Raw genomic sequence first — 27,113 nt, 5'->3', positions numbered from 1 at the left:
TAGTATACAGAGAAGTTGCAGTATTATAAAATTGCAGCGAAATGCAGGAAGATCTTCAGCGGATAGGCATTTGGTGCAGGGAGTGGCAGCTCACCCTTAACATAAACAAATGTAATGTATTGCGAATGCATAAAAAGAAGGATCCTTTATTGTATGATTATATGATAGCGAAACAAACACTGGTAGCAGTTACTTCTGTAAAATATCTGGGAGTATGCGTACGGAACGATTTGAAGTGGTTTGATCATACAAAATTAATTGTTGGTAAGGCGGGTGCCAGGTTGGGATTCATTGGGAGAGTCCTTAGAAAATGTAGTCCATCAACAAAGGAGGTGGCTTACAAAACACTCGTTCGACCTATACTTGAGTATTGCTCATCAGTGTGGGATCCGCACCAGGTCGGGTTGACAGAGGAGATAGAGAATATCCAAAGAAGAGCGGCGCGTTTCGTCACAGGGTTATTTGGTAACCGTGATAGCGTTACGGAGATGTTTCGCAAACTCAAGTGGCAGACTCTGCAAGAGAGGCGCTCTGCATCGCGGTGTAGCTTGCTGTCCATGTTTCCAGAGGGTGCATTTCTGGATGAGATATAGAATATGTCGCTTCCCCCTACTTATACCTCCCGAGGAGATCACGAATGTAAAAGTAGAGAGATTCGAGCGCGCCCGGAGGCTTTCCGGCAGTCGTTCTTCCCGCGAACCATACGCGACTGGAACAGGAAAGGCAGGTAATCACAGCGGCACGTGGAGTGCCCTCCACCACACACCGTTGGGTGGCTTGCGGAGTATAAATGTAGATGTAGCTGTAGAGTCTTTTCACAGAAATGTGACAGGCTCGATGTAAATTTGACCAATAAAATTCAGTACATTATACCGAATGGCGAATGCCCCACATAATCGGCAATAGCATCGGCTGTGCCACATGGAAGTGTATTACAGCTACATGGATACTCCACAAGCCCTACATGGATACTCCACAAGCCGCCGTACAGTTCAAAGCGGAGGGACCTCGTCCCTCCACTTGGCATTTCGTTTCCTGTTCCAGTCGTAGGGACGATACAAGAACGACTGTCTAAATGCCTTCCTACGACTCCTAATTTCTCTCATATTATCTACGTGGTGCTTACGCGAAAAGAGCACCGTCTTCTCTCCAGGGATTCCCATCTGAATTCACGAAGCATCTCTGTACTACTAACGAGCTGATCGAACCTGTCGGTAAGAAATCTGGATGCAGCTGGTCTCTGAATTGCTTCGATATCTTCCTTTAGTCCTACTTTCTGGGCACCCCAAACACCTTAACAGTAGGCCGCTACGGTCGCAGGTTCGAATCCTGCCTCGGGCATGGATGTGTGTGATGTCCTTTGGTTAGTTAGGTTTAAGTAGTTCTAAGTTCTAGGGGACTGATGACCTCAGAAGTTAAGTCCCATAGTGGTCAGAGCCATTTGAACCATTTGAACCACCCTAACAGTATTCCAGAATGTGTCGGACTAGCGTTCTATACGCCGTCTCGTGTATAGAAGAGCTACAATTTTACAAAATACTCGCAATAAACCAAAGTCGACCATTCGCCTTTTCTGCTACCAATTTTACGTGTTCATACCATTTCAAAACCCTTTACAACGTTACGTCTAGATATTTAATCGATGTGGCTGCGTCAGACAGCACACTACTAATGCTGTATTCGATCGTTTTTTCTACTCATTCGCATTAACTTACATTTTTCTGCATTTAGAACAAGCTGCCAATAATCACATCAAATCGAAATTCTGTGTAAATGATCCTGTATCCCCCTACGTTACTCAACGATATCATCTTCCCGTCCACCACAACATTGTTAGCAAAGAGCTGTAAAATGCTGCCCACCCTGTCTGTCAGATGATTTATGTAGATAGAGAAGAAGAGTGGTACTTGCCTGGGGCACTCCTGACGATACCCTTGCTTCTGATGAACACTCGCGGTCGAGGACAAAATACTGGGTTTAGCCTCTTAAGAAGTCTTCCACCCACATATCCGGGAACCCGTACCATATGTTCGTATCTTCGTACTCGTACATTGGGACACCATGTGAAACTCTTTCAGAAATGTAGGAATGAGTAATGTGCCTGTTGCTCTCCATCCATGGTTTGTAGGATATCATGTGAGAGAAGGGCAAGACGAATTTCGCACGAGCGATCGTTTCCAAAATCGTAGTGATTTGTGGACCTAAGTTTTTCGGTCTCGAGGAAATTTAACATTTTCGAACTGAGAATGTGTTAAAGAATTCCTTGTATACAAGAGTCACCTAGGCTTTGTGTTTCAGTCACTCAGGGACTTTTCGCTGGGCGAGAGATTCGTGATAAATGCAAGCTGAAAGGGGCCCACTGTAGCAGAGTACTGTCTGTAAAAGCGAACTGGTATCCGGACATGGCGACATATTTGTTTCAATTTTTTCAGCTGTTTATCTACGCCATGGATACCTGTTTAAGTGTCTTCCATACGGCAACCTGTGCGATAGTCAAACGACGGTGTATTTGTACGATCCCCCTGCTTGAACGATTTCTTAAACTTGAAATTTAAAACTTCACCTTTCCTATTACTGTCTTCTATGCCGCCACAGGCTCATAGACGAATGACCTTCGACCCACTTAGGTATTTTACGCATGGCCAGGATTTTCTCAGCTTCTTCACAAGGTCTTAAGCTCAGGTATGACGCTGGAAGCTGTTACGTGCTTCGCGCACCGATCTTCTTACGGACGGATAAATTTCTATTAACTTTTGCCTGTCGCCCTTTGCGGACTCTTTTTTGGACGGAGTTTGCAGCAATCACTGCTTCGTCAGTATTTTCCGAATTTGATTACTAAACCACAAAGGTTCCTCTCCATCTTTAATTCGTTTACTTAGCACACGAGTCTCCAGAGCGCGATTTACAGTTAGTTTGAAATTCTGTCCGTAATTTGTGTGTGTTCATCACATTGCAAAAATGTAGTGTCCATTCATTGTCTAAATGGGATGCTGACAATTCCATATCTGCTCTTTCTAACAAAAATACTCTCCTAGCCTTCTTGATGGATCTATTACTTTCAATAACCATGATCACCATGATGACTTGATGATGTCTAATCCCTGTCTCTGCACCGGATGCTTTACAGGTAGAAAACACAGTCGTAGGTATAATGGTGGGTTCTTAATTTTGCTCTGGGAGAGGACCGAGTGGATATTACACTGAAGAACCAAAGAAACCGGTACACAAGCCTAATATCGGGCAGGGCCCTCGCGAGCACACACAAGTGCCACAACACGACGTGCCATATCTGAAGTAGTGCTGGGGGCAACTGAAACATCAATCCTGCAGGACTGACCATAAATCCGTAAGAGTGCGACGGGGTGGAGATCTCTTCTGAACAGCACGTTGCAAGGCATCCCAAATATGCTCAGCAATGTACATGTATGAGGAGTTTGGTGGCAAGTGTATAAACTCAGAAGAGTGTTCCTAGAGCCACTTTGTAGCAACTCTGTAAGTGTGGTGTGTCGCATTGTCCGTCGGAGTGCACAATGGACATGAATGGATGCAAATGATCAGACAGGAGGCTTACGTACGTGTCACCTGTCAGAGTCGTATACAGACATATAAAGGGGTCGCATATCACTCCAACTGCTGACTCCCCACACCATTGCAGAACCTCCACCAGCTTGAACAGTCCTCTGCTGACATGCAGGATCCATGCATTCATGAGGTTCTCTCCATACCTGTACCCGTCCTTCCGCTCGATACAATTTGAAACGAGACTCGTCCGACAAGGCAACATGTTTCCAGTCATCAACAGTCCAATCTCTGTGTTGACAGGCCCAGGCGAGACGTAAGCTTTGTATCGTGCAGTCATCAAGGGTACACGTATTGGCCTTCGGCTCCGAAAGCCCATATCGATGATGTTTCGTTGAATGGCTCCCACGCTGACAGTTGTTGAAGGCCCAGCGTTGTAGTCTGCAGCAATCTGTGGAAAGTTTTCACTTCTGTGACGTTGAAAGATTCTCTTGAGTCGTAGTTGGTCCCGTTCTTGCAGGATCTTTTTCCGGCCGCAGCGATGTCGGAGATTTGATGTTTTACCCGATTCCTGATATTCACGCTTCACTCGTGGAAAAGTCGTACATGAAAATCCCCACTTCATCGCTACCTCGGAGATGATGCGTCCCAGCGCTCGTGTGCTGACTATAAGACCACTTTCGAATTCACTGAAATCTTGATAACCTGCCATTGTGGGAGCAGCAACCGATGTGACAGCCGCACCAGACTCTTGTCTCATATAGGCGTTGCTGACTGCAGCGCCGTATTCTGCCTGTTTACATAGCTCCGTATTTGAATACGAATGTCTGTACCAGTATCTTTGGCGCTTTAGTGTATAAAAGCAGAAAGCACTCTATCTTCAGTCCACGAGTTGTCTACCGGTACCATCCGACCGCCGTGTCATCCTCAAAGGACGATGCAGATAGGAGGGACGTGGGGTCAGCACACTGCTCTCCCGGTCGTTATGATGGTATTCTTGACCGAAGACGCTACTATTCGGTCGAGTAGCTCCTCAATTGGCATCACGAGGCTGAGTGCACCCCGAAAAATGGCAACAGCGCATGGCGGCCTGGATGGTCACCCATCCAAGTGCCGTCCACGCCCGACAGCGCTTAACCTCGGTGATCTCACGGGAACCGGTGTATCCACTGCGGCAAGGCCGTTGCCCGCTTCAGTGTATAAGACATAAAATATTAGTTCACTTTGCTTCAACACAGATAAGAAGAGTTACTTAACTTTACACAGTCAATTCCCACCGGGAAGTCATGAGGTTTACCACTGTCTCTGAACATTAACAATCGAGCAAGGTGGCGCAGTGGTTAGCACACTGGACTCGCATTCGGGAGGACGGCGGTTCAAAGTCGCGTCCGGCCATCCTGATATAGGTTTTCCGTGATTTAGCTAAATCGCTTCAGGCAAATGCCGGTATGGTACCTCTGGAAGGACACGGCCGACTTCCTTCACCATCCTTCCCTAATTCGATATGACCGATGATCTTGCTGTTTGGCCCCCTCTTCGCAACCAACATTAACGTATTACGTGATACAGAGATAGTACAAGTCTCTCACTAAGAATACATTTAACTATAACTTTCACGATGAGGTCAGCCGGATACACTGATCTCACAGCTGGCATACTAGAAGAAGATGCTGTCGTCTTACTCGATGACTGCGGACTGTACTCGGCCGTAAGTAGAAGTCCCGTTTCGGCGGAGTGGCTACGTCATGCCGCTCACTCGGCGCTGCATCTTGCAGAGACATTTTTTTCTTGTAGTTGCTTTGCGACGTACCAACCTCGCTTTGGTACCTCGCCCTTCAGACGACACCACACAGGTACTATTGATAAGGTCTGGCCTGTTTGTCGCTACAAGGTATGAAACATTTCCGTCGCGTGTTGGTTGACCGACTACGACCTCTCGTATTCCCAGTACACATAATCGGTTTATCAGACAGGATGATGAACAGCACTACAAGACTGATTGCTGACGATGCTATTGCGTACGGGAAAACGTTGTCCGTGGACGATTGTAAGCAAATGCAGAAAGACTTGAACAAAATTTCCCGTTGCTAATTTGGCAGCCGACTGTGATTCGGATTCTCCGTTTTGCCCGAGTATCGATAGGGAGAGCACGTGAGAGATACCCGGTCTGTGAGGCGACAGCCGCTGCTTGGGCGCGCTCAAGGCGCAATAGTCGTGGCAAGCGTGTGAGGCGAGTTTTCACCACTTAAATACCGCAGCCCGGCTATTGCTGGCCCCTCTCCCGCTAGCAGTGAGCTCGGTACTACCTGGATGTCGAGCTTCAGCTGTCCGATCGTGGCACCCATAGATGCTCATATTTCGATTCTTGCCAATCTACAACATGGCTGCTAGGAACTTTCACAGAACACGAAAAGAAAATACCTTTTGATTCCGCTCCCACATCAGCCTATTACATCACATATTGACATAAAGTTCAAAACAATAAACCAGTCTGCAATTCCTTGTCACGTGCAGACCTATGGAAATTTGTTTGCCAAACTACAACATGGCGGACGATGCAAAGCCCATGAATCTGCAGACAGGTTGCAGTTCTATACTCAAGAGACCAGACTTCTACATACAGGTTGTATGAACACTGCTCGCTAGTCTCTGAAGCCCTTAGGCACGCGCCACTGAATAGCAGAGTTCAGACTTGCCTGCCGGCAGTGGTGGACGAGCGGTTCTAGGCGCTGCAGTCTGGAACCGCCGTACCACTTCGGTCGCAGGTTCGAATCCTGCTTCGGGCATGGATGTGTGTGATGTCCTTAGGTTAGTTAGGTTTAAGTAGTTCTAAGTTCTAGGGGACTGATGACCTCAGAAGTTAAGTCCCATAGTGCTCAGAACCATTTGAACCATTCTTTTGTCTTGCCTGATATACGTTTCTGATTGGGATTGCTCCCTGGACTGTTGTATAAGCTTAAGAGGACTGTGCAACGCTCTGGACTTGTTTTCGTTACTCATTGTAACAACAGAGCTGTATGTTGACGATGAGAAGTACAACCGTCACGAAACATTATTGAGTCAATTTTATTAAACATTTCGTGAGAGAACTGTTAAGTGCTGAACGCATGAACAAAGATCACAATATTAGCGTAAATGTCAAAGAGACATTATCAGCTGCGAGAAAGAAGCTCTATGCAATATGGAGTATTACGTAGGGCTGTGTTTGAGCACGACTCGAACTGTTCCAACCGTCTACGCCGCAGTTCGGGAAATCTCGGATTCTGTTGGATCTTTTCGTCTGCCTGCGCTCTAGTGGCTTTTGTGGGTACTATCACAACGACGTGTCTTGGCGTTTTTAAAGCGCTTTGGATTTTAACGATGAAGATAACTGAAACAAAGACTGAAATATCTTCTACGTTGTAGGCCAAGCGCAACAACGGCAACTAATAAACAAATAAAAGATTGCAATTATGATTCTGTCCAATTCGCACGGTTTCGGTCGTCCTGCGATCTAGTGAGGTCTGATGATACTAGACGGGTAATTCTGATGTTATTTACTCCCGAGATGAAATTTACAGTTACTTAATTACGTTAATTTCATTTCTTCAGCATATAATTGTTGATTAACCATCTGAATAGTTCTCGAAAGGCCCATCGGTATCGGCCGACCGCTGTGTCATCCTCAGTCGATAGGCATCACTCGATGCAGACATGGAGGACATCTGATCAGCACACCATTCTCCCAGCCATTGTTAGTTTATATGACCAGAGACGCTACTTGTAAGTCAAGTAGCTCCTCAGTTGACCTCAAAAGAGCTGAGTGCAGCCCATATGGCAACAGTGTTCGGCAGACACAAATGGTCACCCGTCCAAGTGCCAGCCAAGTCCGACAATGCTTAACTTCGGTGGTCTGACGGCAATCGGTGTTACCATTGCAGCAAGATCGTTGGCAGGATATATATGTGCTGTTAGCAAAAATATTGTAATGTTCTTGACTGATCTACTTCATTACTCGTTACCCTAATAAACATTCAGACAAAGACAGGCTACATATTAAAAAAAAAACAATACACAGGATTTCCGTTAAAACTGGCTGTGACAATGAAAATACTGTTCTTTGCTCTGAGGTGCTTCCTTTCCTTTCTCACAGTCAATTTAACCCATTAGAAAAGTTGTATCTCCCATACACAGTATTTCTACTTATATATAATTTTAAACAAAAATTATATACACAACAAAGTGCTGTTTCGTTTTTTTCCCCAGCAGTCGCTTTTCACAGAAAACAGGAAGAATGTATTTACGTCTTATTACCTTATGATTTGAATGCTATTAAGAAATCAGAATTGTCCAGATCTTTGTAACCCTACCCATTCTGAGATTAAAAGTGTGTGAAATGCTGTTACTGAAGCTGCTATCCTCCGCGATCCAGCAGCTGAGGAGACCTTGCACATCCTGCATGCATGCCAGTGATCCGAATCGATTTACACACTCATTTTAAGCGACATCAGTTCCCAATCAGTGTTTCATTTGCTGTAGTAATAAACAAAGCTCAAGGTCAGAGAGAAGCGGGAAGAAGAGATGGATAAAAAGAGGATGGGGGAGGAAATGGATACAGAATGGAGAAAAGAGAATACAGGCAGAGAAGGGGGGCAGGGGAGAAGAGATGATGGAGGGAGGGAGGGAGAGAGAGAGAGAGAGAGAGAGAGAGAGAGAGAGAGAGAGAGAGAGAGAGAAGGGGGGAGGAAGAGGTGGAAAAAGATGGGGGAGGAGGAGATCAGACGTACTTCCAATTGTTATGCATATGTAGAAACTGTAAGGCATTATCTGGTTCGCTAGTTAATTATGCAACCACACAACCCAACAACTTCCAACTACCACCTGGGTGGAAATGTCACAGATTTGCATCGGAAGTATACACTAGGAAAGTCTGCATTCTCTCATAATTTAGTCATGACAGAATTATTACCACACACTTTTTGTTTTATCGCAAAAAAGTTAATTCACTGCCCCCCACCGTGCCCAACCACATGGTAATCACCAACATGTTGAGAACCCCTGCCCTGTAGACATGTTTGGAGTATAGCGCAGCTTCGTGGGACTCTTAACACGGCTCGGGGGCCATCCAGACTTACGGGTGGTGTTGGTGACGTAGATGTAGCCTCCCTCCAGGCCGGTGGCGAAGGCGAAGACGCACTTCCAGGGGCCCAGGTCGCTCTCCGTCGGCCGGTGGATGGTGACGCCGCAGTCGTGCATGTCTCGCGCCAGACCGCCCCCGTAGTAGCTGTAGCTGTAACATGGCGGGCCTTCCGTCCTCAAAGTGTTCCTACACCTCTGTGCAAGCGCGTCCAGAGTTTCCCGCGTCTGCCGCTAGATAGCACTGGTAGCGAAGATGGCTGCAATTAACAAGTTTGTTTGTGTGGCCGCAGCAAGCATATAAATATTTGTTTTGTAAATAAAACTGCCTTTACCTGCTGCTAGTTACTTTATTTATCCCATACGCGTTTCTCCTTCTGTTCTAAGGCATCATCGCTGGGATCTATGACGATACAGTTTTGTTAGTTGTAGAGTATCAAACAGTTCACTTCGCGATTTTTTGTAAAAAAAAAGTGATTACTTACGATTTGCTGATCTGCGTTTCCTCACATCTGGTCAGGAGGTCGCACTACCACTTTTATCACTGCCATATAATCACATCTTTGTGTTCTCGCCTTCCGCTCACTGTTCACCATGTATCTCTCTTTTTTGTGGTGGACTATTGTTCTTTTGTCACTCGATAGAACTATTTCGTCGTACACTGCTTTTCACAGCGTAAATATTGCGACTATATTACGTGTTTTATCTTCTTTGGTATGTTTACCTATTTGTTGCCAACCTAACGAAGTATATGTTCAGTACTAACTTCTATTTATAATGTTTATACCGTGTGTGTGTGTGTGTGTGTGTGTGTGTGTGTGTGTGAGTGAGTGAGAGACAGGGGGATAGAGCCGACTATTTTTCGGAGGGGGGGGGGGGCGTTGTCAGTGAAGTTAAAATCTTCTGGGTTATTAGGCCGCGTCATATTTCTTCTAAAATGATCGACGTTTCGACCCCTCTGCTGGGATCTTCCTCAGGATCTTCTGGTGTCCACTACTGCTAGAACAATACTATCACTTCACCAGCACGAACGCGAGAAAACTCCCCTTTATAAGAGGAGGCGACACTCGTCTCCGACAGTGTTCTAGCAGTAGTGGACACCAGAAGATCCTGAGGAAGATCCCAGCAGAGGGGCCGAAACGTCGATCATTTTGGAAGAAATACGACTCGGCCTAATGACTCAGAAGATTTTAACTTCAGTGATCAAGGTTTGTCAAGATATGGCCCGTCGATTCGATGTGCACCACGTGACGAACAGTGCCCATATTGAACACTTGTAAAAAAAAAGTGCTTTGAGCTGCTCTTTGATTTGATGTCTTATTTATAAGTTGAATGTAATAAGTACTACAAAGCCTTAAAACACTGACATCCATTTTGAAACTCCGGGTATATATCCTACAGCTCTTTCTCTCTCTCTCTGTTTGTATCCTACACCTCTCGACATTCAAACATCGACAGCAAGTACTTCACCACAGCTCAATGACTGCTACTGACTAGAAGCTTCTCTGATAGTGGGAGACATTTCACTGCAACTGTGTATTTTAGGGGAAGTGTATTTTCGGCAGTCTCAGGTGCATGGCAGAAACAATTGATCACTATTTTATATAACGACTATCAAAATAAATCAAATAACAATAGGTATCAGTTAAAACAGATAAAAGGGGAAACCAACTACAGATCTGTGAAATTCTAATTTTCGCTAATTATTCACAACTGACGTTACACGCACAGTGTTTCAAAGACTTTGCGACAAACGTCTATAGGTGATTCGAGGGCGAATCGGAAAGTCTTTGCCCATATTTTCTTAGCTAAATTACGGCTATAAACGCGAATAATGATCATGCAAGCAAGACTAAAGGAAACTCAAGACACGTTCATAGGATCTGTCGACTTTGGAAAAACGTTCGACAATGTGAAACGGTGCAAAATATTTGAAATTCTAGAAAAAATAGGTGTAAGCTATAAGGAAAGACAGGTAATATACAATATGTTCAAGGACCAAGAGGGAACGATAAGAATTACATGATCTGATGAACGGAATGAACAATCTAATGAGTAGAGAATATATATTGCTATTCATCATTTTGTTTTGCAGCTCCTTGTATTAGCCGTGTTTACAGTTAAAATTGTTGGATGTGAGATCCGCCAGTTATGCAAAGCACCGATTTTTCTCAGTACCCAAACATATTTCGGCACCACTGTGCCAGCAGTGGGTTTTCGTTTTTATTTATTCTGCAATGTGAACATTTTGTTAAATGATTATAAAATTATGTGCATCTTTAGTTCAAACAACAGACCGTTTCTTTTTGTAAATACTTTTACATTTGGTGTGCATGAATTTTCTTGATCACTTGTGTGTTAACTATTACAGGAAGCTTGTCATCTACAACCAAACGATGGTGATGAGAAAGTTTTTTTGCTGGGAGTTAACCTATCTTCTAGAATGTAATTTAGTTTGTCGCAATGTTTGTCGCAATGTTTTCGCGCCTGTATTCGTTTTTACTTACGTTTTCGTGTGGCAAGCACTAATTTCGTCTCCTCCTTCCCCTCTCTATGTCAATCTCGTCTTCCCACTGTGTCTGTCCATCTGCTCCTCCCCTCTCTTTGTCCACTCCCTCCCCCTCTCTCTGTCCATCTCCTCCTTTCCCCTCTCCCTGTTTATTTCCTCCCCTTTCGTTTCTGTGTCCACTTTTCCTATCCCCCTCTTTCTCTCCATCTCCTCCTCATTCGTTTTTCTGTCCATTTACCCCTCCCCTACGTGTGTCCCTCTCCTCCTCTTCCTATCTGTGCCTATCTCGTCCTTCCTCCTCGTTGTCTGTCCATCTCCTCGTCCTCCCTTCTCTCTTCACATTATCACACTCACCCATCAGTATTTCTTTCCAGAGTGTAGTTAAAAGGTGTACCAAATTTGAATGAAATTGTTCCAGGGGTTGAGGATAAGTTTTTTACCCATGGTTTTTCTCGCACAGGGCACATGTCACATATATTTCAGATATGTTTAAAATATTTCACTAGTATCTGTACACATAATTCACCTGTATGTCTATCGAATTTCGCCAGTTTTGAAGGTACGTCCGGTGGTATATATGCCTTGCATATGCGAAAAATTTGTTGTGATTAGATGTAGTAGTTAAGACATAATAAATTATTTGACGTCGTATCTCCTGAACTATTTGTCGTACAATGATATATTTTCGTGTATACGTGCACGGGCGTACGTGGATACTGTTTGCGAAATGGGTTCCGAACGGAGTTAGTAGCAACGAAGTAATAAATTTAAACGTCATATATGACGCGGTAGATTTTCATCCATTTATTTTTATGATGTCATATGTAAGTGTCAAACAATGATGTCATTTTTCTGGTACATTCAGTGGTCTGCAAAATGTGTCATGAATACAGTTAGTAATAAAGAAGTAATACATTAAAACGTTATACTTCATATGATAGTTTTACTGGATTAGCAGCAAAAATGTAGTTAGCGATAAACTTTTTTCCTTTCATCGTTTTGTGGGCGTCGTCAGCGAGAAAAGTTTCGTAGAGATTTGAAGTTATGTGTAAAGTTTATTGGAAGGCTCTAACAAGGAACCCCTTGAGTGCAAGCTCGCAAGTTCAGTCTTTAGTACGGCTCACTTTAAAGTTTTGAGTTAACGGTTATGGCGGGAAAAATATTAGCTGCTGATGACTCACCATGGGCATCAGGACGGAGATGGAAAATAACTCTCCGGGAGGTAGAGGTAGGTACCTTCTGCTGGGTGTATGTATTACACTTCATAAAATGGACATCGTCGACATTCAATAAATGTTCAGAACAAACCATTAACTTCCACTATGAATGAAAAATGGCGTGCCACATTGATCACAAAGAGTCGCACCATCAAGATCGAAGGCGAACTACTTGGGAGTTATAAACCGTGCAAGATGTTCAGCTAGGTATCCGCTCTTAAAGGATGTGCACTGTTGACCAAAATTAAAGCAACAAACGGAAATTTTGCAAGCACTGTTTTATTTTGTCACAAAACAGTATAAATAGGTGACAGTGAAGTAGAAACAATGCAAAGAATTCAGAATGTAACGAAGCGCAACATGGAGAGGTAGACAAAAATGTTCGTTTTTTCCTACTTAAGTGATTTGCACACACATTCCGACGACTAGTCAATGTGTCAGTGTGCGGTGTGACCCCCTATGGCAGCAGTAGAGGCCTGGCAACGACGGGGCATGCTGTGAATGATATGATCAGTCTCATTTTGAGGTAGTAACGTCGATTCTTCCTGCAGAGCTGCTAGCATTCTTGGAGAGTGGTTGGTGGATGCTAACGTGACGCAAGCCGTCTCCCTAGTGCGTCCCAGACAGGCTCTATGGCACTCAGATCGGGAGAGCGAGCATGCTACGTCATGCGCGCAATATCTTCCGTTTCCAAGTGAACATCAACCTCATGTGCTCTATAAGGTCGAGCATTATCGTCCATCAGTACGAAGTCTGGGCCCCCAGCACATCGCAATAACCGCAGCACATCCCAAGAACTCGCCGCGGTACCTGACAGAAATTAAACCTTGTCGATTCAACCGCGCAATTTCATGAATAGAGGTTCGAGTGGTAAATGCAATAACTGCCCACAACAGTAGGGATTCTTCTCCATATCGGGCTCTTTCCACAAAGTTTAGGTCTAGAAATAGTGTTCCACGTTCCTCTTCCCTATGCCATACCGCACCGTCTGTGACCGAGTATACAGCGATAGTGGATGTGGGGCTATCCGGCAAATACCACCTCGTTTGATAGGTCCCCTGACGTCATCGTTGGGGTGGTTGTCCATTGACCGGAATGCCATCTTCCGTGCAGAAAAAGACCGTACGGACATCTGGTTCACAGTTTGTATGACTATGTCGTGAATTTGACACAGAACGAGGAAATATCGGTTTGTTGTTTTAATTTTGGACAGCAGTGTATATAGAATCATATTGGCGTAACGGGATAATGAGGACTGGTGGAATGTGATGGCATGCAACCGAATGCAAAACAGTCCGTCATGAAGCTTATCGTGAAACTGGCTATCCTTTAAGCCATAACTGCATATAGTGCGAGAAGATGCTTCATAGACACGGAAAAAACAAATTTCAGCGGTTCCAGGTGGTATGAAGTGAACGTTGCACACTTTTCAGGAGGCGTAGTTTGTTCTAAAGGAGTATGATTTTTATACGCAGACCACGAATCAAGCAAAGGCAACCTAATTTGACCAGATATTGGCCAAAAGTAGTGCTCATACCACAGTTACAGTTCTCTTGAACCCATTTTCCCCTTCTTGTTTGCTCTGACGTTGATACTCCCTACTTCCCTTGCAAGATCACGCAGATGAGAAAGAATCGTAGGGACAGAGCACATCCAATTTCTCGCAGTACAATGAACAACTTTCCAGCTAATTCATCATCCAGATTAACAGTTGCCATAATTGTATACGAATGCTTTAAGGCACCTTTCATATGTAATTCCTCTTCAGATCCCGATTGATCGGAGTTGAAAACAAATTCCTTATTGAACGACTGGATAAGTTTGTTTATCTCATCTAGAAATTTTCGGGCGATTCTGTGGTACATCGTTTGGTTGATGCTTTGTTTGAAATTTCGTTATCTTATGTCTTTCATTTCTGTAACAGTTTTTGAAGTTATGTAGGCACTCACTGTTATCCTTGCGATCACTGTAATGTATGTGGCACGAAAACTGATTTGCGTAACGTGGTGGGTCGCTATCATGCACATCCTGTAAATTGTATCGAGCATGCTTGAAACATGCAAACACGTTTTTGTAACAAGTGCACCTTTCCTCTGTTGAATACCCTGGTTTTTATTACGCAGTACACGATCATATCATTCAGTACCCGCTCCTTGTATAACGATTTTCCCTTACTACATGAGCCATGCTCTCTCCAGACTATGCGTTTTCGTGAACTTTGCTGTCTATGTGTGTTTGGTTTCCCGGCCTTGTTGTGGTTACGTCGTGGTTCTTCTTCCTTCTACGTGTGGCAGCAGTGATTACTATTGATATTTGCGCCGTGTACCATCTTTGGTTTGGTGCATATAGTTTCCGACAAGGGGGTCTGGAGTCAACCGCCGTCCGCCGTCTCCTCCTACCGTCCCATCAGCCTTACCTCGGTCTTCAGCAAGGTCCTGGAATCTATCCTCACCCGACGCATCCACCAGCATCTCCGCCAGCACCGCCTCCTTCCCGTTACCCAGTGTGGCTTTCGGCCGTCCTTCTCTTCCGACGACCTTCTCCTTCACCTCACTCATCTCCTTTCCGAACAACTTAATTCCCGTCGCTCCGCAATCTTCCTCTCCCTGGACCTCGAACGTGCTTATGACTGTGTATGGCATTCCGGTCTCCTCTTCAAGCTCCACACCTTCGCCCTTCCCATTAACTACGTCCGTCTGATCGGCTCTTTTCTCTCCCTCCGTCCTTCCTATGTCACCATCCATAACACAGATTCCTACACCTTTTTCCCATCTGCCGGTGTGCCCCAAGGCTCCGTCCTCTCCCCCCTTCTGTACCTGTTGTACACGGCGGACATGCCGCCGCCGTCAGCCCCCGTCCACCTTCTCCAGTTTGCCAATGACACCGCCTTCCTTGCCCTTGCCCCCACCCTACAGCGCTCCCAACACCTTCTCCAATCCCATCTTGACCGGTTCACCGCTTGGTGCAACCAGTGGTTGCTCAAGGTCAATACCTCCAAAACCCAGGCGATCATTGTAGGCAAAACCACCCCTTCCTTCCGTCTCCTTGATTTCTATCTCACCATCTATGGCCGTCCTATCACCCTCACTCCCACCCTTAAGTACCTTGGCGTCACCCTCGACCGCCGCCTCTCCTGGGCTCCCCATCTCCAGACAATCCAAGCCAAGGCACGCTCCCGACTCAGTCTCCTCAAGCTCCTCTCCGGCCGTACGTGGGGTCTGGACCCCTCCACCATCCTCCACACCTATAAATCCCTCATCCGCCCTATCCTTTGTTATGCCCATCCGGCTTGGATCTCCGCCTCCCTACCTTGAATGTCATGCTCTCCGCCTCGCCTATGGCATCCGTCTCCCCTCCCCCACGCGGATCCTGTACGATCTCATCCCCTTCCCCCACCTCCTCCTTTTCCTTGAAAGGATACGGATCCTGTACACCTCCTGCAAACTCGATCCTCCTCACCCGCTCGTCTCCCCGATCCTCTCCCACCCCCACCCGCTGCCGCGCCTGTATTCGCACGTCCCACCCGGTCTCCATCTCTCCACCCTCCTTACTCTCTCCCAAGGTGGCTTCCGCCAGCTCCCCCTCCCTGATGATGCCCTCCTCCCCTCCATCTACCCCTCCTACCAACTTTGATCCTCCCACCCTCCTCCTGTGCTTGCTCCTCTGGGCACCCTCCCTCCCTTCTCTCCCTTTTCCCTCCCTCCTCCATTTCTCCCCCTCCTCCCCCAGGCTTCCCCTTCCCTGTCCCTCTCCTCCTGCCCCCATCTCCTCAGCCATTGGCATCCTTTTTCTCCCCTCTCCCCCACCTCACCCCTGTTCCCCTCTTGGCAGGTCCCCGGACTCGCACACGCTAAGTGGACATTCGCGCGCCGGAGATCACCGCCATCAGTGTTTCGTGTGTGCCGTCATGTTTAGTGTTCAGTGTTCACCGTCACACTCCATCGTTCACCAGTGCCATCGTCTTCTTCAGTGTTTGTGCGTCGTGTCAACAGTTAGTAGTGTGGATTGTCATCGAGTGTGAACGGCTTCATGTTTTTTCATGTTCATGTGTCTACTGTTTTTTCCCGCCGTTTTTCCAAGTGATGTTTATATCATTGTACTCTCTTCGGCTGAAGAGCGGCGTATTGTGCTGCTGCCAGCCTACCTGTTCCGTAGGTTTTAAAATCACAATAAAGAAAAAAAAAAAGTCTGGAGTCAGTCGGTCGGTTGTTACGGACGAGGAAAGTTATCTCCGCGCGGTGCAGTCGGCTGGGGCCGCTGGTAGTCCCTGCGCAGTGTCGGAGGGTGTGTGGAGCTGTCAGATCGCTACGAGCTTCGTGGCTCACCGACCCAGGACGTCAAAGTTGATAGTGGTTTCAACTACCCAAGCCACATCTATTCATGTTGTGGTGGTTCATTTCGGTGGTTCGCTGTTTGGGAGGTTTTCCAGTGAGCAACACCGAGTGGCTCTACTGCTGAGATTGAGCCGCCATGCGGTGCAATTAATTATTTTGGTCGACTACGGTCTGAGTGCACCAGAGGAATTTGCTGTCTTGTGGCAGTGTTCTGGTTACCTGCCATGGGCACTGACGTAAATTCAGGCAGTGTTCTTTTGAGCGAAGTTAACTATTACCGTGTTTCAAATTCAAGTGTACGAGCGGAATTTTCTGCCTAGTGGCCGTTAGTGTTCCGGCTACCTGCCCTGGCCTCTAACGTAATATCAGGCAGCGTCCTTTCCTCTGCTGTTGTCGCTGTCCAACATGGTGTGTAATTTTGACAGCTAGTACGTAGTCTACTCTGGATTATCACGTTTGTAACATTGCCGGTTGGGGTTCTCAGGTACTGATTGACGGGAAGCAAGTTGCGTCTGTCGGTCCGTGGCTGCCTCCTGGTTGGGTTCCGACGAATCAAGCATAGTTGGGCTCACCACCTGTCTCACCTAAGTGAACGAGGGCAGGCCGACCTCCCTGGAGGCCTTCTGAGTGCCACCGGTGCTTAATTGTCTGTTGTCACCTATTTTAAATTTTAGGCTTATGGTTACTTGTTTGTTTTCTTAAAATTTTGCAAAATTAGTATTTAAATTTATCTTTCAAGCTTTGAAGTATGACTGTGACCCTCATCCATTGGTATTGCACCTCGCATATGTTTTTTTTTAATTATTTTATTGCTATCTTAACTGGATTTTTATTTTGTTAATTTTTAAGATTAAACATGCTGGCCTTCTGCCTTTAAAGGTCTATGATAATATGTTCTGAAGTTTCGAAATTTAATTGTGGCCCTCAGCCATTTGTGTTGCACCTTGCATATGTTCCTTTTTTGGGTTTTAAATTATTTTATTGCTGTCTTAATTGAAATTGATTTTTTTAAGATTTGTAAGAAGGCTGTTTAGGTTTTTATGTTGGTAACGCCACGTAGCGCTCTGTATGAAAATCACTGACTGTTCTGTGTGCAGTCTGTGGCTGGTTTGCATTGTTGGAATATTTGCTATTGTAGCGTTGGGCAGTTGGATGTGAACAGCACGTAGCGTTGTGCAGTTGGAGGTGAGCCGCCAGCAGTGGTGGATGTGGGGAGAGAGATGGCAGAATTTTGAGAGGGGACGATCTGGACTTGTGTCCATCAGAAAGAGTGAATTTGTAATATTTGATATCATGAACTGATATATATATGATGACTTTTGAATATTATTAATGTAAATATATTGTTCTGTATCAAAATCTTTCATTTGCTAACTATTCTGTAGTTAGTGCCTTCAGTAATTAGAATCTTTTATTTAGCTGGCAGTATTGGCGCTCGCTGTATTGCAGTAGTTCGAGTAACGAAGATTTTTGTGAGGTAAGTGATTCATGAAAGGTATAGGTTATTGTTAGTCAGGGCCATACTTTTGTAGGGATTATTGAAAGTCAGATTGCGTTGCGCTAAAAATATTGTGTGTCAGTTTAGTAATGATCAGAATAAGTAAAGAGAGAAATGTCTGAGTACAGTTTTGCTCAGCTGTTTGAAAAATCAAATAACATAAGAGGTTTGCCAGCACAGTAATTTAATAATTTTCCGAAGGGGACGTTTCAGATTTCTTGTTGGCCTTCTGCCTTTAAAGGTCTCTGGTAATATATTAAAAATTTTGGAATTCAATTGTGATCCTCAGCCAATTCTGTTGTACTTTGCGTATGTTGCTTTTCGAATTATTTCATTGCTATCCTAATTGGAATTTTATCTTACTAAGATTTCTTGCTGGAGGCCTTCAGCCGTGGAAGAGTAGCATTCGGTAAAGATTCGGCTACGTGCCGCTTTTGTTGTAAAGGTTACTACATTACAATAAATGGCAGTTAGAAGCAGAAACTGACCTCAACCCTTGGCCCTTTCCACAATCCTATTACCTCTTCTGCCCAGCAGTATTAGCGGGCGTATCACTACATTTCATTACAGATGAGATTTGTGCCTCTCTGTCAGGCAAAGCTGATGAACGACATCGCTCGACACTTGTTTCCCTATCATTTTCACTTGTTAAGCACGTAGCGTCATCATTGTACTCCTCATGTACGTTGTCCTCAAAGTGGAGCGTATACAATACCACACATTCCATTGACGCATCTTGCAGAAACACTAATATTTCATCTGGCACTTCTTTCTCACTCTGCTAGATTCCTTTCTGACGAAATGTCAACTTCGGCAACTGTTGCTGCAGATACACTCAAGAGCCAAAGAAACTGATACACCTGCCTAATATCGTGTAGGGCCCCCGCGAGCACGCAGAGGTGCCACAACACGACGTGGCATGGACTCGACTAATGTCTGAGGTAGTGTTGGAGGGAACTGACACCATGAATTCTGCAGGGCTGTTGAAAAATCCGTAAGAGTACGAGGGGGTGGAGATCTCTTCTGAACAGCACGTTGCAAGGCATCCCAGATGTGCTCAATAACGTTCATGTCTGGAGAATCTGGCAGCCAGCGAAAGTGTTTAAACTCAGAAGGGTGTTCCTGGAGCCACTCTGTAGAAATTATGGACGTGTAGGGTGTCGCGTTGTCGTGCTGAAATTACACAAGTCCGTCGGAGTGCACAATGGACATGAATGGATGAAGGTGATCAGACAGGTTGCTGACGTACGTGTCATCCGTCAGAGTCGTATCTGAACGTATCAGGGGTCCCATATCACTTCAGCTGCAGAGACCCCACACCATTCGCCGGCTGCGGTGGCCGTGCGGTTCTGGCGCTGCAGTCCGGAACCGCGGGACTGCTACGGTCGCAGGTTCGAATCCTGCCTCGGGCATGGGTGTGTGTGATGTCCTTAGATTAGTTAGGTTTAAGTAGTTCTAAGTTCTAGGGGACTGATGACCACAGATGTTAAGTCCCATAGTGCTCAGAGCCATTTGAACCATTTTTTGAACCCACACCATTCCGTAGCCTCCACCAGCTTGAACAGTCCCCTGTTGACACGCAAGGACCATGGATTCATGAGGTTGTCTCTATACCCATACATGTCGATCCGGTCGATACAATTTGAGTCGGCTGCTGGTGGCCGAGCGGTTCTAGGCGCTTCAGTCTGGAACCGCGCGACCGTTACGGTCGCAGGTTCGAATCCTGCCTCGGCCATGGATGTGTGTGAAGTCCTTAGGTTAGTTAGGTTTAAGTAGTTCTAAGTTCTAGGGGACTGATGACCTGAGATGTTAAGTCCCATAGTGCTCAGAGCCATTTGAACCATTTGATAAAATTTGAAACGCGACTCGTCCGACCAGGCAACAGGTTTCCAGTCATCAACAGTCGAATGTCGGTGTTGACTGACCCAGACGAGGCGTAGAACTTCGTGTCGTGCAGTCATCAAGGGTACACGAGTGGGCCGTGGGCTCCGAAAGTCCATATCGATGATGTTTCGTTGAATGGTTCGCATGCTGACACCTATTGATGGCTCAGCAATGAAATCTGCAGCAATCTGCGGAAGGGTTGCACTTCCATTACGTTGAACGATTCTTTTCAGTCGTCGTTGGTCCTGTTTTTACAGGATGTCGGACATTTGATGTTTTACCGGATTCCTGATATTCATGGTGCACCCGAAAATGGTCGTATGGGAAAATCCCCACTTCATCTCTACCTCGGAGATGCTATGTCGCATCGCTCGTGCGCCGACTATAACACCACGTTCAGACTCACTTAAATTTTGATAACCTGCCATTGTAGCAGCAGTAACCATTCTAACAACTGCAGCAGGCACTTACGAAATGTGTTACCGACTGTTTCTTTCACAATTTACGACACACATTAGATATCCCGCTCTGATCTCTACAGCAGTACCAGCAGAGCTTGGAAAAACAAATGAGTTACGAAATGACGTGTAATTCACGATACTGCCGCTAGGAGACTAATAAGCAGCAATGGCTGACATTGGAAGACTGACGACACAGCAACGATCGGCAATTGTGTTACTTTTTCACGAAACGGAAAGCCTTGTTGTGACTCACGAGGCGTTTTCGACAACAGTTTAACACACGATGGGTCCCTTGCAAGAAGACCATCCACAGATTGTACGATAAATTTGTACAGGAAGGAACAGTATTGGAAGCGAAGAGACCTCGGCCTAAGCCTGTTTGTTCGCCGGAGAATATTGAAGCAGTACGAGTTGCTGTACAGAGAAGTCCAGGGAAATCGTATAGAAAGGCAGCAGTGCAGCTGGGAATATCCAGACGCTCCGTTCAACGCATTCTTAAAAGTGACCTCCATATGTACCCATACAAGATGACCTGTGCACAGAACGTCACTGAAGAACACAAGCAGCAGAGACTACTATTTGCTCAGTGGGCGGAGGATAGGGAACGAACTCTCAACAACTTTTCGTTCTCAGGCGAGGCGCATTTTCATTTAGACGGTGTTGTTAACAAACAAAATGTACGCTTTTGGGCCACTGAAAACCCACAAGTGCTTCATGAACGACAACATTATGCTCCGAGGATTACACCGTGGGCAGCAGTTTCCAGTCACGGACTTACTGGACCCTTTTTCTTTGAATCATCACTCAGTGGTTCATGCAAGATGGAGCAAGGCCACATACTGCAAACACTGTGTTGGAGTTTTTACACGAGCATTTCGACATGCGGATCATTTCACTCAGGTTTCCAGGTCACTTCAATGACGGACAAAATTGGCCCCCCAATAGTCCAGACCTCAATCCATGTCACTTTTTTCTTTCGGGGAACCTAAAGGAAAAAATTTTCCCGAAACGTACACGTGATTTAATGGAGCTCAGAAGACTTATTCTTCAAGCTTGCAGTGAAATTACGGAAGACATGTGCCGTAGGGTAATCACCAACTTCAGTGTTCGTTCTAAGGAAGTTAGGAAACGAAATGGTGGACATATTGAGCATATGCTGAGTTAGAACAAATCGCCATGGACGGCTCTTCATTGTAGTATATGTTACTTTCAGATTGTATTGACAAAGTTTACACTTAAAAACAAAATGGTAACAAATTTCGTGCGCCACCCTGTAGTTGTTGCCGACCGCATTGCCGTATTCTGTCTGTTTACATGTCTCTGTATTTAAATACCCATGCCTATACCAGTTTCTTTGCCGCCTCAGTGTATAATGGGATGTTTGCTTTTGTATCGTTTCCATTGCTCTACTTTGTGTCAGGACCACTAGCATTGTAGCTCGGCTGTGAGACTGTCGACCACGCAGTTCAGTTACGTTGCATAGCCTTATGCTGTGCTCACCGTTGGTTACCTCCAGTCTCGCCCCCTGTTGTCCTTAGCAGCCAACATTGCGGTTGCGTGGTAGACAATACGTGGGACGTCGAATGCTGTAAAATCATGGGCCTTTTGCGACCTCGCACACAAGGGGTTCCTTATGAGACTGAGCCCCGAACGTCCATGGTAGATGTAGATCACTACAGCCATATACAGGGTGTTACAAAAAGGTACGGCCAAACTTTCAGGAAACATTTCTCACACACAAACAAAGAAAATATGTTACGTGGACATGTGTCCGAAAACGCTTACTTTCCATGTTAGAGCTCATTTTATTACTTCTCTTCAAATCACATTAATCATGGAATGGAAACACACAGCAACAGAACGTACCAGCGTGACTTCTAACACTTTGTTACAGGAAATGTTCAAAATATCCTCCGTTAGCGAGGATACATGGATCCACCCTCCGTCGCATGGAATCCCTGATGCGCTGATGCAGCCCTGGAGAATGGCGTATTGTATCACAGCGGTCCACAATACGAGCACGAAGAGTCTCTACATTTGGTACCGGGATTGCGTAGACAAGAGCTTTCAAATGCCCCCATAAATGAAAGTCAAGAGGGTTGAGGTCAGGAGAGCGTGGAGGCCATGGAATTGGTCCGCCTCTACCAATCCATCGGTCACCGAATCTGTTGTTGCGAAGCGTACGAACACTTCGGCTGAAATGTGCAGGAGCTCCATCGTGCATGAACCACATGTTGTGTCGTATTTGTAAAGGCACATGTTCCACATCACCTTCCTTCAATTGGGCCAACTGGCGGTGAATCGAGGAAGTAAAGTACATACTGACGAAAATACAATGAGCTCTAACATGGAAATTAAGCGTTTCCGGACACATGTCCACATAACATCTTTTCTTTATTTGTGTGTGAGGAATGTTTCCTGAAAGTTTGGCCGTAACTTTTTGTAACACCATGTATAGCAAACTTCTTGATGCAATAATTTACCAACAGCAGTATGATTTGTAGAAGTTTATTTTAATTTATGAACTTCTATGTGCCACCAGTTTCGGCATTACATTGATGCCACTTCAGGCCCCACTCGTCATAGTCGTAAAATCGCTATACACAGACTATTCGCCTGGCCACTAAGAGCTGTTGCAGGACGATTGATTCACGGGTCCAGTAATATGGCTCCTTCCGTGCATAGCGATTTTACGACTATGACATTTTACGACGTATTGCGTAAAATGTGGCCCTTGTGAGCGGTCCTTAATGGTTTGATGCGTGTGACGTCACACTAGGCGTAACTTGACAGGAGCTACCAGGGTAACGAGACGTTGTGCAGCGACGTACGTAGAGCGTGTGTGAGTGGACAGATCGTCAATCGAAGCGCCGCGCCACTCTAGCGAATACTCGGAGCCCGCAGGCGGCCGAGGCTTCACGCACGCCTCTGACAAATGCGCCACGGCAATGCTTCACGGCCATCGCGTCGTAAATCCACGCACAGCGGACAGCGTCCGCCAAGCCGTGCCGCTGAAGAACAAAGCGGACGGAAAATAGCAGCGATGCGCTCGTCAGCTGGCACATCTATCGCTCGACATTTTAACCTTCCAGGTCGTTTAACAACAAGCGGGTAAATGCTCGCACGTGCCGGGAACAGGAGCAGCAACTCTGTTGTGCTGTACATAATCACACTCCATCTCTACAGGGTGTTACAAAAAGGTACGGCCAAAGTTTCAGGAAACATTCCTCGCACACAAAGAAAGAAAAGATGTTATGTGGGCAAGTCTCCGGAAACGCTTAACTTCCATGTTACAGCTCATTTTAGTTTCGTCCGTCTGTACTGTACTTCCTCGATTCACCGCCAGTTGGCCCAATTGAAAGAAGGTAATGTTGACTTCGGTGCTTGTGTTGACATGCGACTCATTGTTCTACAGTACTAGCATCAAGCACATCAGTACGTAGCATCAACAGGTTAGTGTTCATCACGAACGTGGTTTTGCAGTTAGTGCAATGTTTACAAATGCGGAGTTGGCAGATGCCCATTTGATGTATGGATTAGCACGGGGCAATAGCCGTGTCGCGGTACGTTTGTATCGAGACAGATTTCCAGAACGAAGGTGTCCCGACAGGAAGACGTTCGAAGCAATTGATCGGCGTCTTAGGGAGCACGGAACATTCCAGCCTATGACTCGCGACAGGGGAAGACCTAGAACGACGAGGACACCTGCAATGGACGAGGTAATTCTTCGTGCAGTTGACGATAGCCCTAATGTCGGCGTCAGAGAACTTGCTGCTGTACAAGGTAGCGTTGACCACGTCACTGTATGGAGAGTGCTACGGGAGAACCAGTTGATTCCGTACCATGTACAGCGTGTGCAGGCACTATCAGCAGCTGATTGGCCTCCACGGGTACACTTCTGCGAATGGTTCATCCAACAACGTGTCAATCCTCATTTCAGTGCAAGTGTTTTCTTTACGGATTAGGCTTCATCCCACCGTGATCAAATTGTAAATTTTCACAATCAACATGCGTGGGCCGACGAGAATCCGCACGCAATTGTGCAATCACGTCATCAACACAGATTTTCTGTGAACGTTTGGGCAGACATTGTTGGTGATGTCTTGATTGGGCCCCATGTTCTTTCACCTACGCTCAATGGAGCACGTTATCATGATTTCATACGGGATACTCTACCTATTCCGCTAGAACATGAGCCTTTACAAGTACGACACAACATGTGGTTCATGCACGATGGAGCTCCTGCACATTTCAGTCGAAGTGTTCGTACGCTTCTCAACAACAGATTCGGTGACCGATGGATTGGTAGAGGCGGACCAATTCCATGGCCTCCACGCTCTCCTGACCTCAACCCTCTTGACTTTCATTTATGGGGGCATTTGAAAGCTCTTGTCTACGCAACCCCGGTACCAAATGTAGAGAGTCTTCGTGCTCGTATTGTGGACGGCTGTGATACAATATGCCATCCTCCAGGGCTGCATCAGCGCATCAGCGATTCGATGCGACGGAGGGTGGATGCATGTATCCTCGCTAACGGAGGACATTTTGAACATTTGCTATAACAAAGTGTTTGAAGTCACGTTGGTACGCTCTGTTGCTGTGTGTTTCCATTCCATGATTAATGTGATTTGAAGAGAAGTAATAAAATGAGCTCTAACATGGAAAGTAAGCATTTCCGGACGCATGTCCACATAACATATTTTCTTTCTTTGTGTGTGAGGAATGTTTCCTGAAAGTTTGGCCGTACCTTTTTGTAACACCTGAAACGGTACAGTAGTTTCCGCTCTATAAGCAGCAGGTTTCGCTGCTCGCTCGCACCGGGAAATAGAAACAGAGGCGCCTCCGCAGCCAATTTCATTACACGACGCGGCCGGCCGCGGGTGCAACAGAACCCATGTGGACGGGTGGAAAGAAATGTGTCAGGCTTCATAATACGTATTTATATGTGTCGTGCATTATGCATGTCTTGTACGCGGATGTGAATCTGCACATGAACTTTCCTAATCCTGCTCACACCTTTCCGTAAAGCGTGGCCAAATCCTTGTTGGGAAGTATTTCTGTAGTATAGTAGTGCCAACCTCACTCCTGGCTAGGGTATCAGAGAGACAGCACAGGCAGGTAAAAGTCAAAGACTTTCCAGTGTCACAAGATTTGGGGTGAAGAGGTTGGTCACGGCCATGTGGTTCGACCATCCCCTCCACCGGGGCCCAGGAAGACCTCTGGGTGCCCGGGACATTCAGGGAGTGCTACAGAAGACGGGTACGTGAGCAGACGTGCCCTCAGTGCGTCTGTCTCGATGTTCACGCATGAAAGAGAGCTATTTGAATATTTGTACTAATCCTTTTATTTCCAGCTTCGGATTGTGTAAGGAAATGAATGATCTCGTTAATTTAGGAAATTTGACCCCCTGTGTTAATGTATCTGGTCCCCAGTTTGCCCGTTATCCTCCTCATATAGTGGATGTCCTATGTAAAATATTGGGAGACATTGGTGGTATACATTTGGCCAACGCAATTCCGTCTTACCTGTAGAAATGTGCTTGCAGATTAGTATATAATATACCCGAGCTATAAGTTGTAAAATTTGTAATATCTGTAAACTGAAACAATTGCTGCTATCGGTGTAAAGTCGTGTGATAACGCTTAAATAGGAAGTCAACTGTCATCAATCTTTAACATACCTTAAAAATCACAAAGAAGTCAAGTTAAAGAATTTATTTAAAATAAAAGCTATAGAATGCAGGGACCCACACATCAGCGTGTGAGCCCTCCAGCCCCTTGCCTAGTATCGTACAGAAAGGGCACGCTCTCTAGGTAGCGCTCTCAAGCTCCCCTCCCCAGTCATCCGTTGCGCAATTTACATTCAGGGCTTGACGATATCAACTTTCATCTGGCGTCCCTAGGCAAGGAGGTAAGACGGTAAACTTTCACACCCTGTATATAGCAAAGTACCTAATGCGACAAGAACCTGTAATTATGTGTGTGGATACTCGCAGAAAGTTGTACGGCCTGTGACTATGGTGGCTGCGTGGCGCGGTGCGCAGCTGCGTGCGACTCACATGCCGTCAGAGAGGCCCTCCTGGAGGTGGATGCCGGTGCCGTTGGGGTGCACCATGCGGCAGAAGAGCAGCCCCGACCGGTAGAGGGCGGGCAGGCGGCACAGCAGGTCAAGGCCGCCCGGCACCGACGACGACGGCTGCACGCTCGTGAACAGCTCCACCTTCACGGCTGCGGAAGCGTCAATGGGGCACTTAGGACTACTACAGATGTCGAGGACATGTGGCGTGAGCGGCGAGCCACTTTGCACGCCTCTGCATTTGACAAGTGAATCTGTAGAACCGCATAATGATAAGTTATTGCGCGAAAAAGTAAGGAGAGAGAGAGAGAGAGAGAGAGAGAGAGAGAGAAGGAGTGGCAAATGGGACTAGGGGAGTTGAGTGACGGGTTAAAGATGGAGGTGGAGGGGCAGAGAGAACAGACATGCAGGAGGACAGTAGAAAGAGATTGAGGGTATAAAATAGGGTGAAGGAGGGCATAGAAGAGAGGGAAACAAAGAGAAAGTAGTATGACAATGTTG

At 46.0% G+C, this 27,113-nt stretch overlaps 1 protein-coding gene and 1 pseudogene across 1 annotated transcript in view; both read right to left on the bottom strand.

The window, feature by feature from the left end:
- LOC124606960 overlaps positions 1-27,113 on the bottom strand; it is a 197,208-nt gene that overhangs the window by 34,822 nt on the left and 135,273 nt on the right. Inside the window, exons 5-6 of the mRNA XM_047139098.1 lie at positions 26,596-26,764; positions 8,634-8,788 (exon numbers count right to left, since the gene is read on the bottom strand). Of these exons, the coding sequence (XP_046995054.1) occupies positions 8,634-8,788; positions 26,596-26,764 (324 nt within the window). The remainder of the gene's footprint in view (positions 1-8,633; positions 8,789-26,595; positions 26,765-27,113) is intronic.
- Positions 4,590-4,707, bottom strand: LOC124608157 (annotated as a pseudogene).

Source organism: Schistocerca americana, chromosome 3 (genome assembly GCF_021461395.2).
Source record: "Schistocerca americana isolate TAMUIC-IGC-003095 chromosome 3, iqSchAmer2.1, whole genome shotgun sequence".
NCBI lineage: Eukaryota > Metazoa > Arthropoda > Insecta > Orthoptera > Acrididae > Schistocerca > Schistocerca americana.
This window is presented reverse-complemented; position numbering and strand designations above follow the sequence as displayed.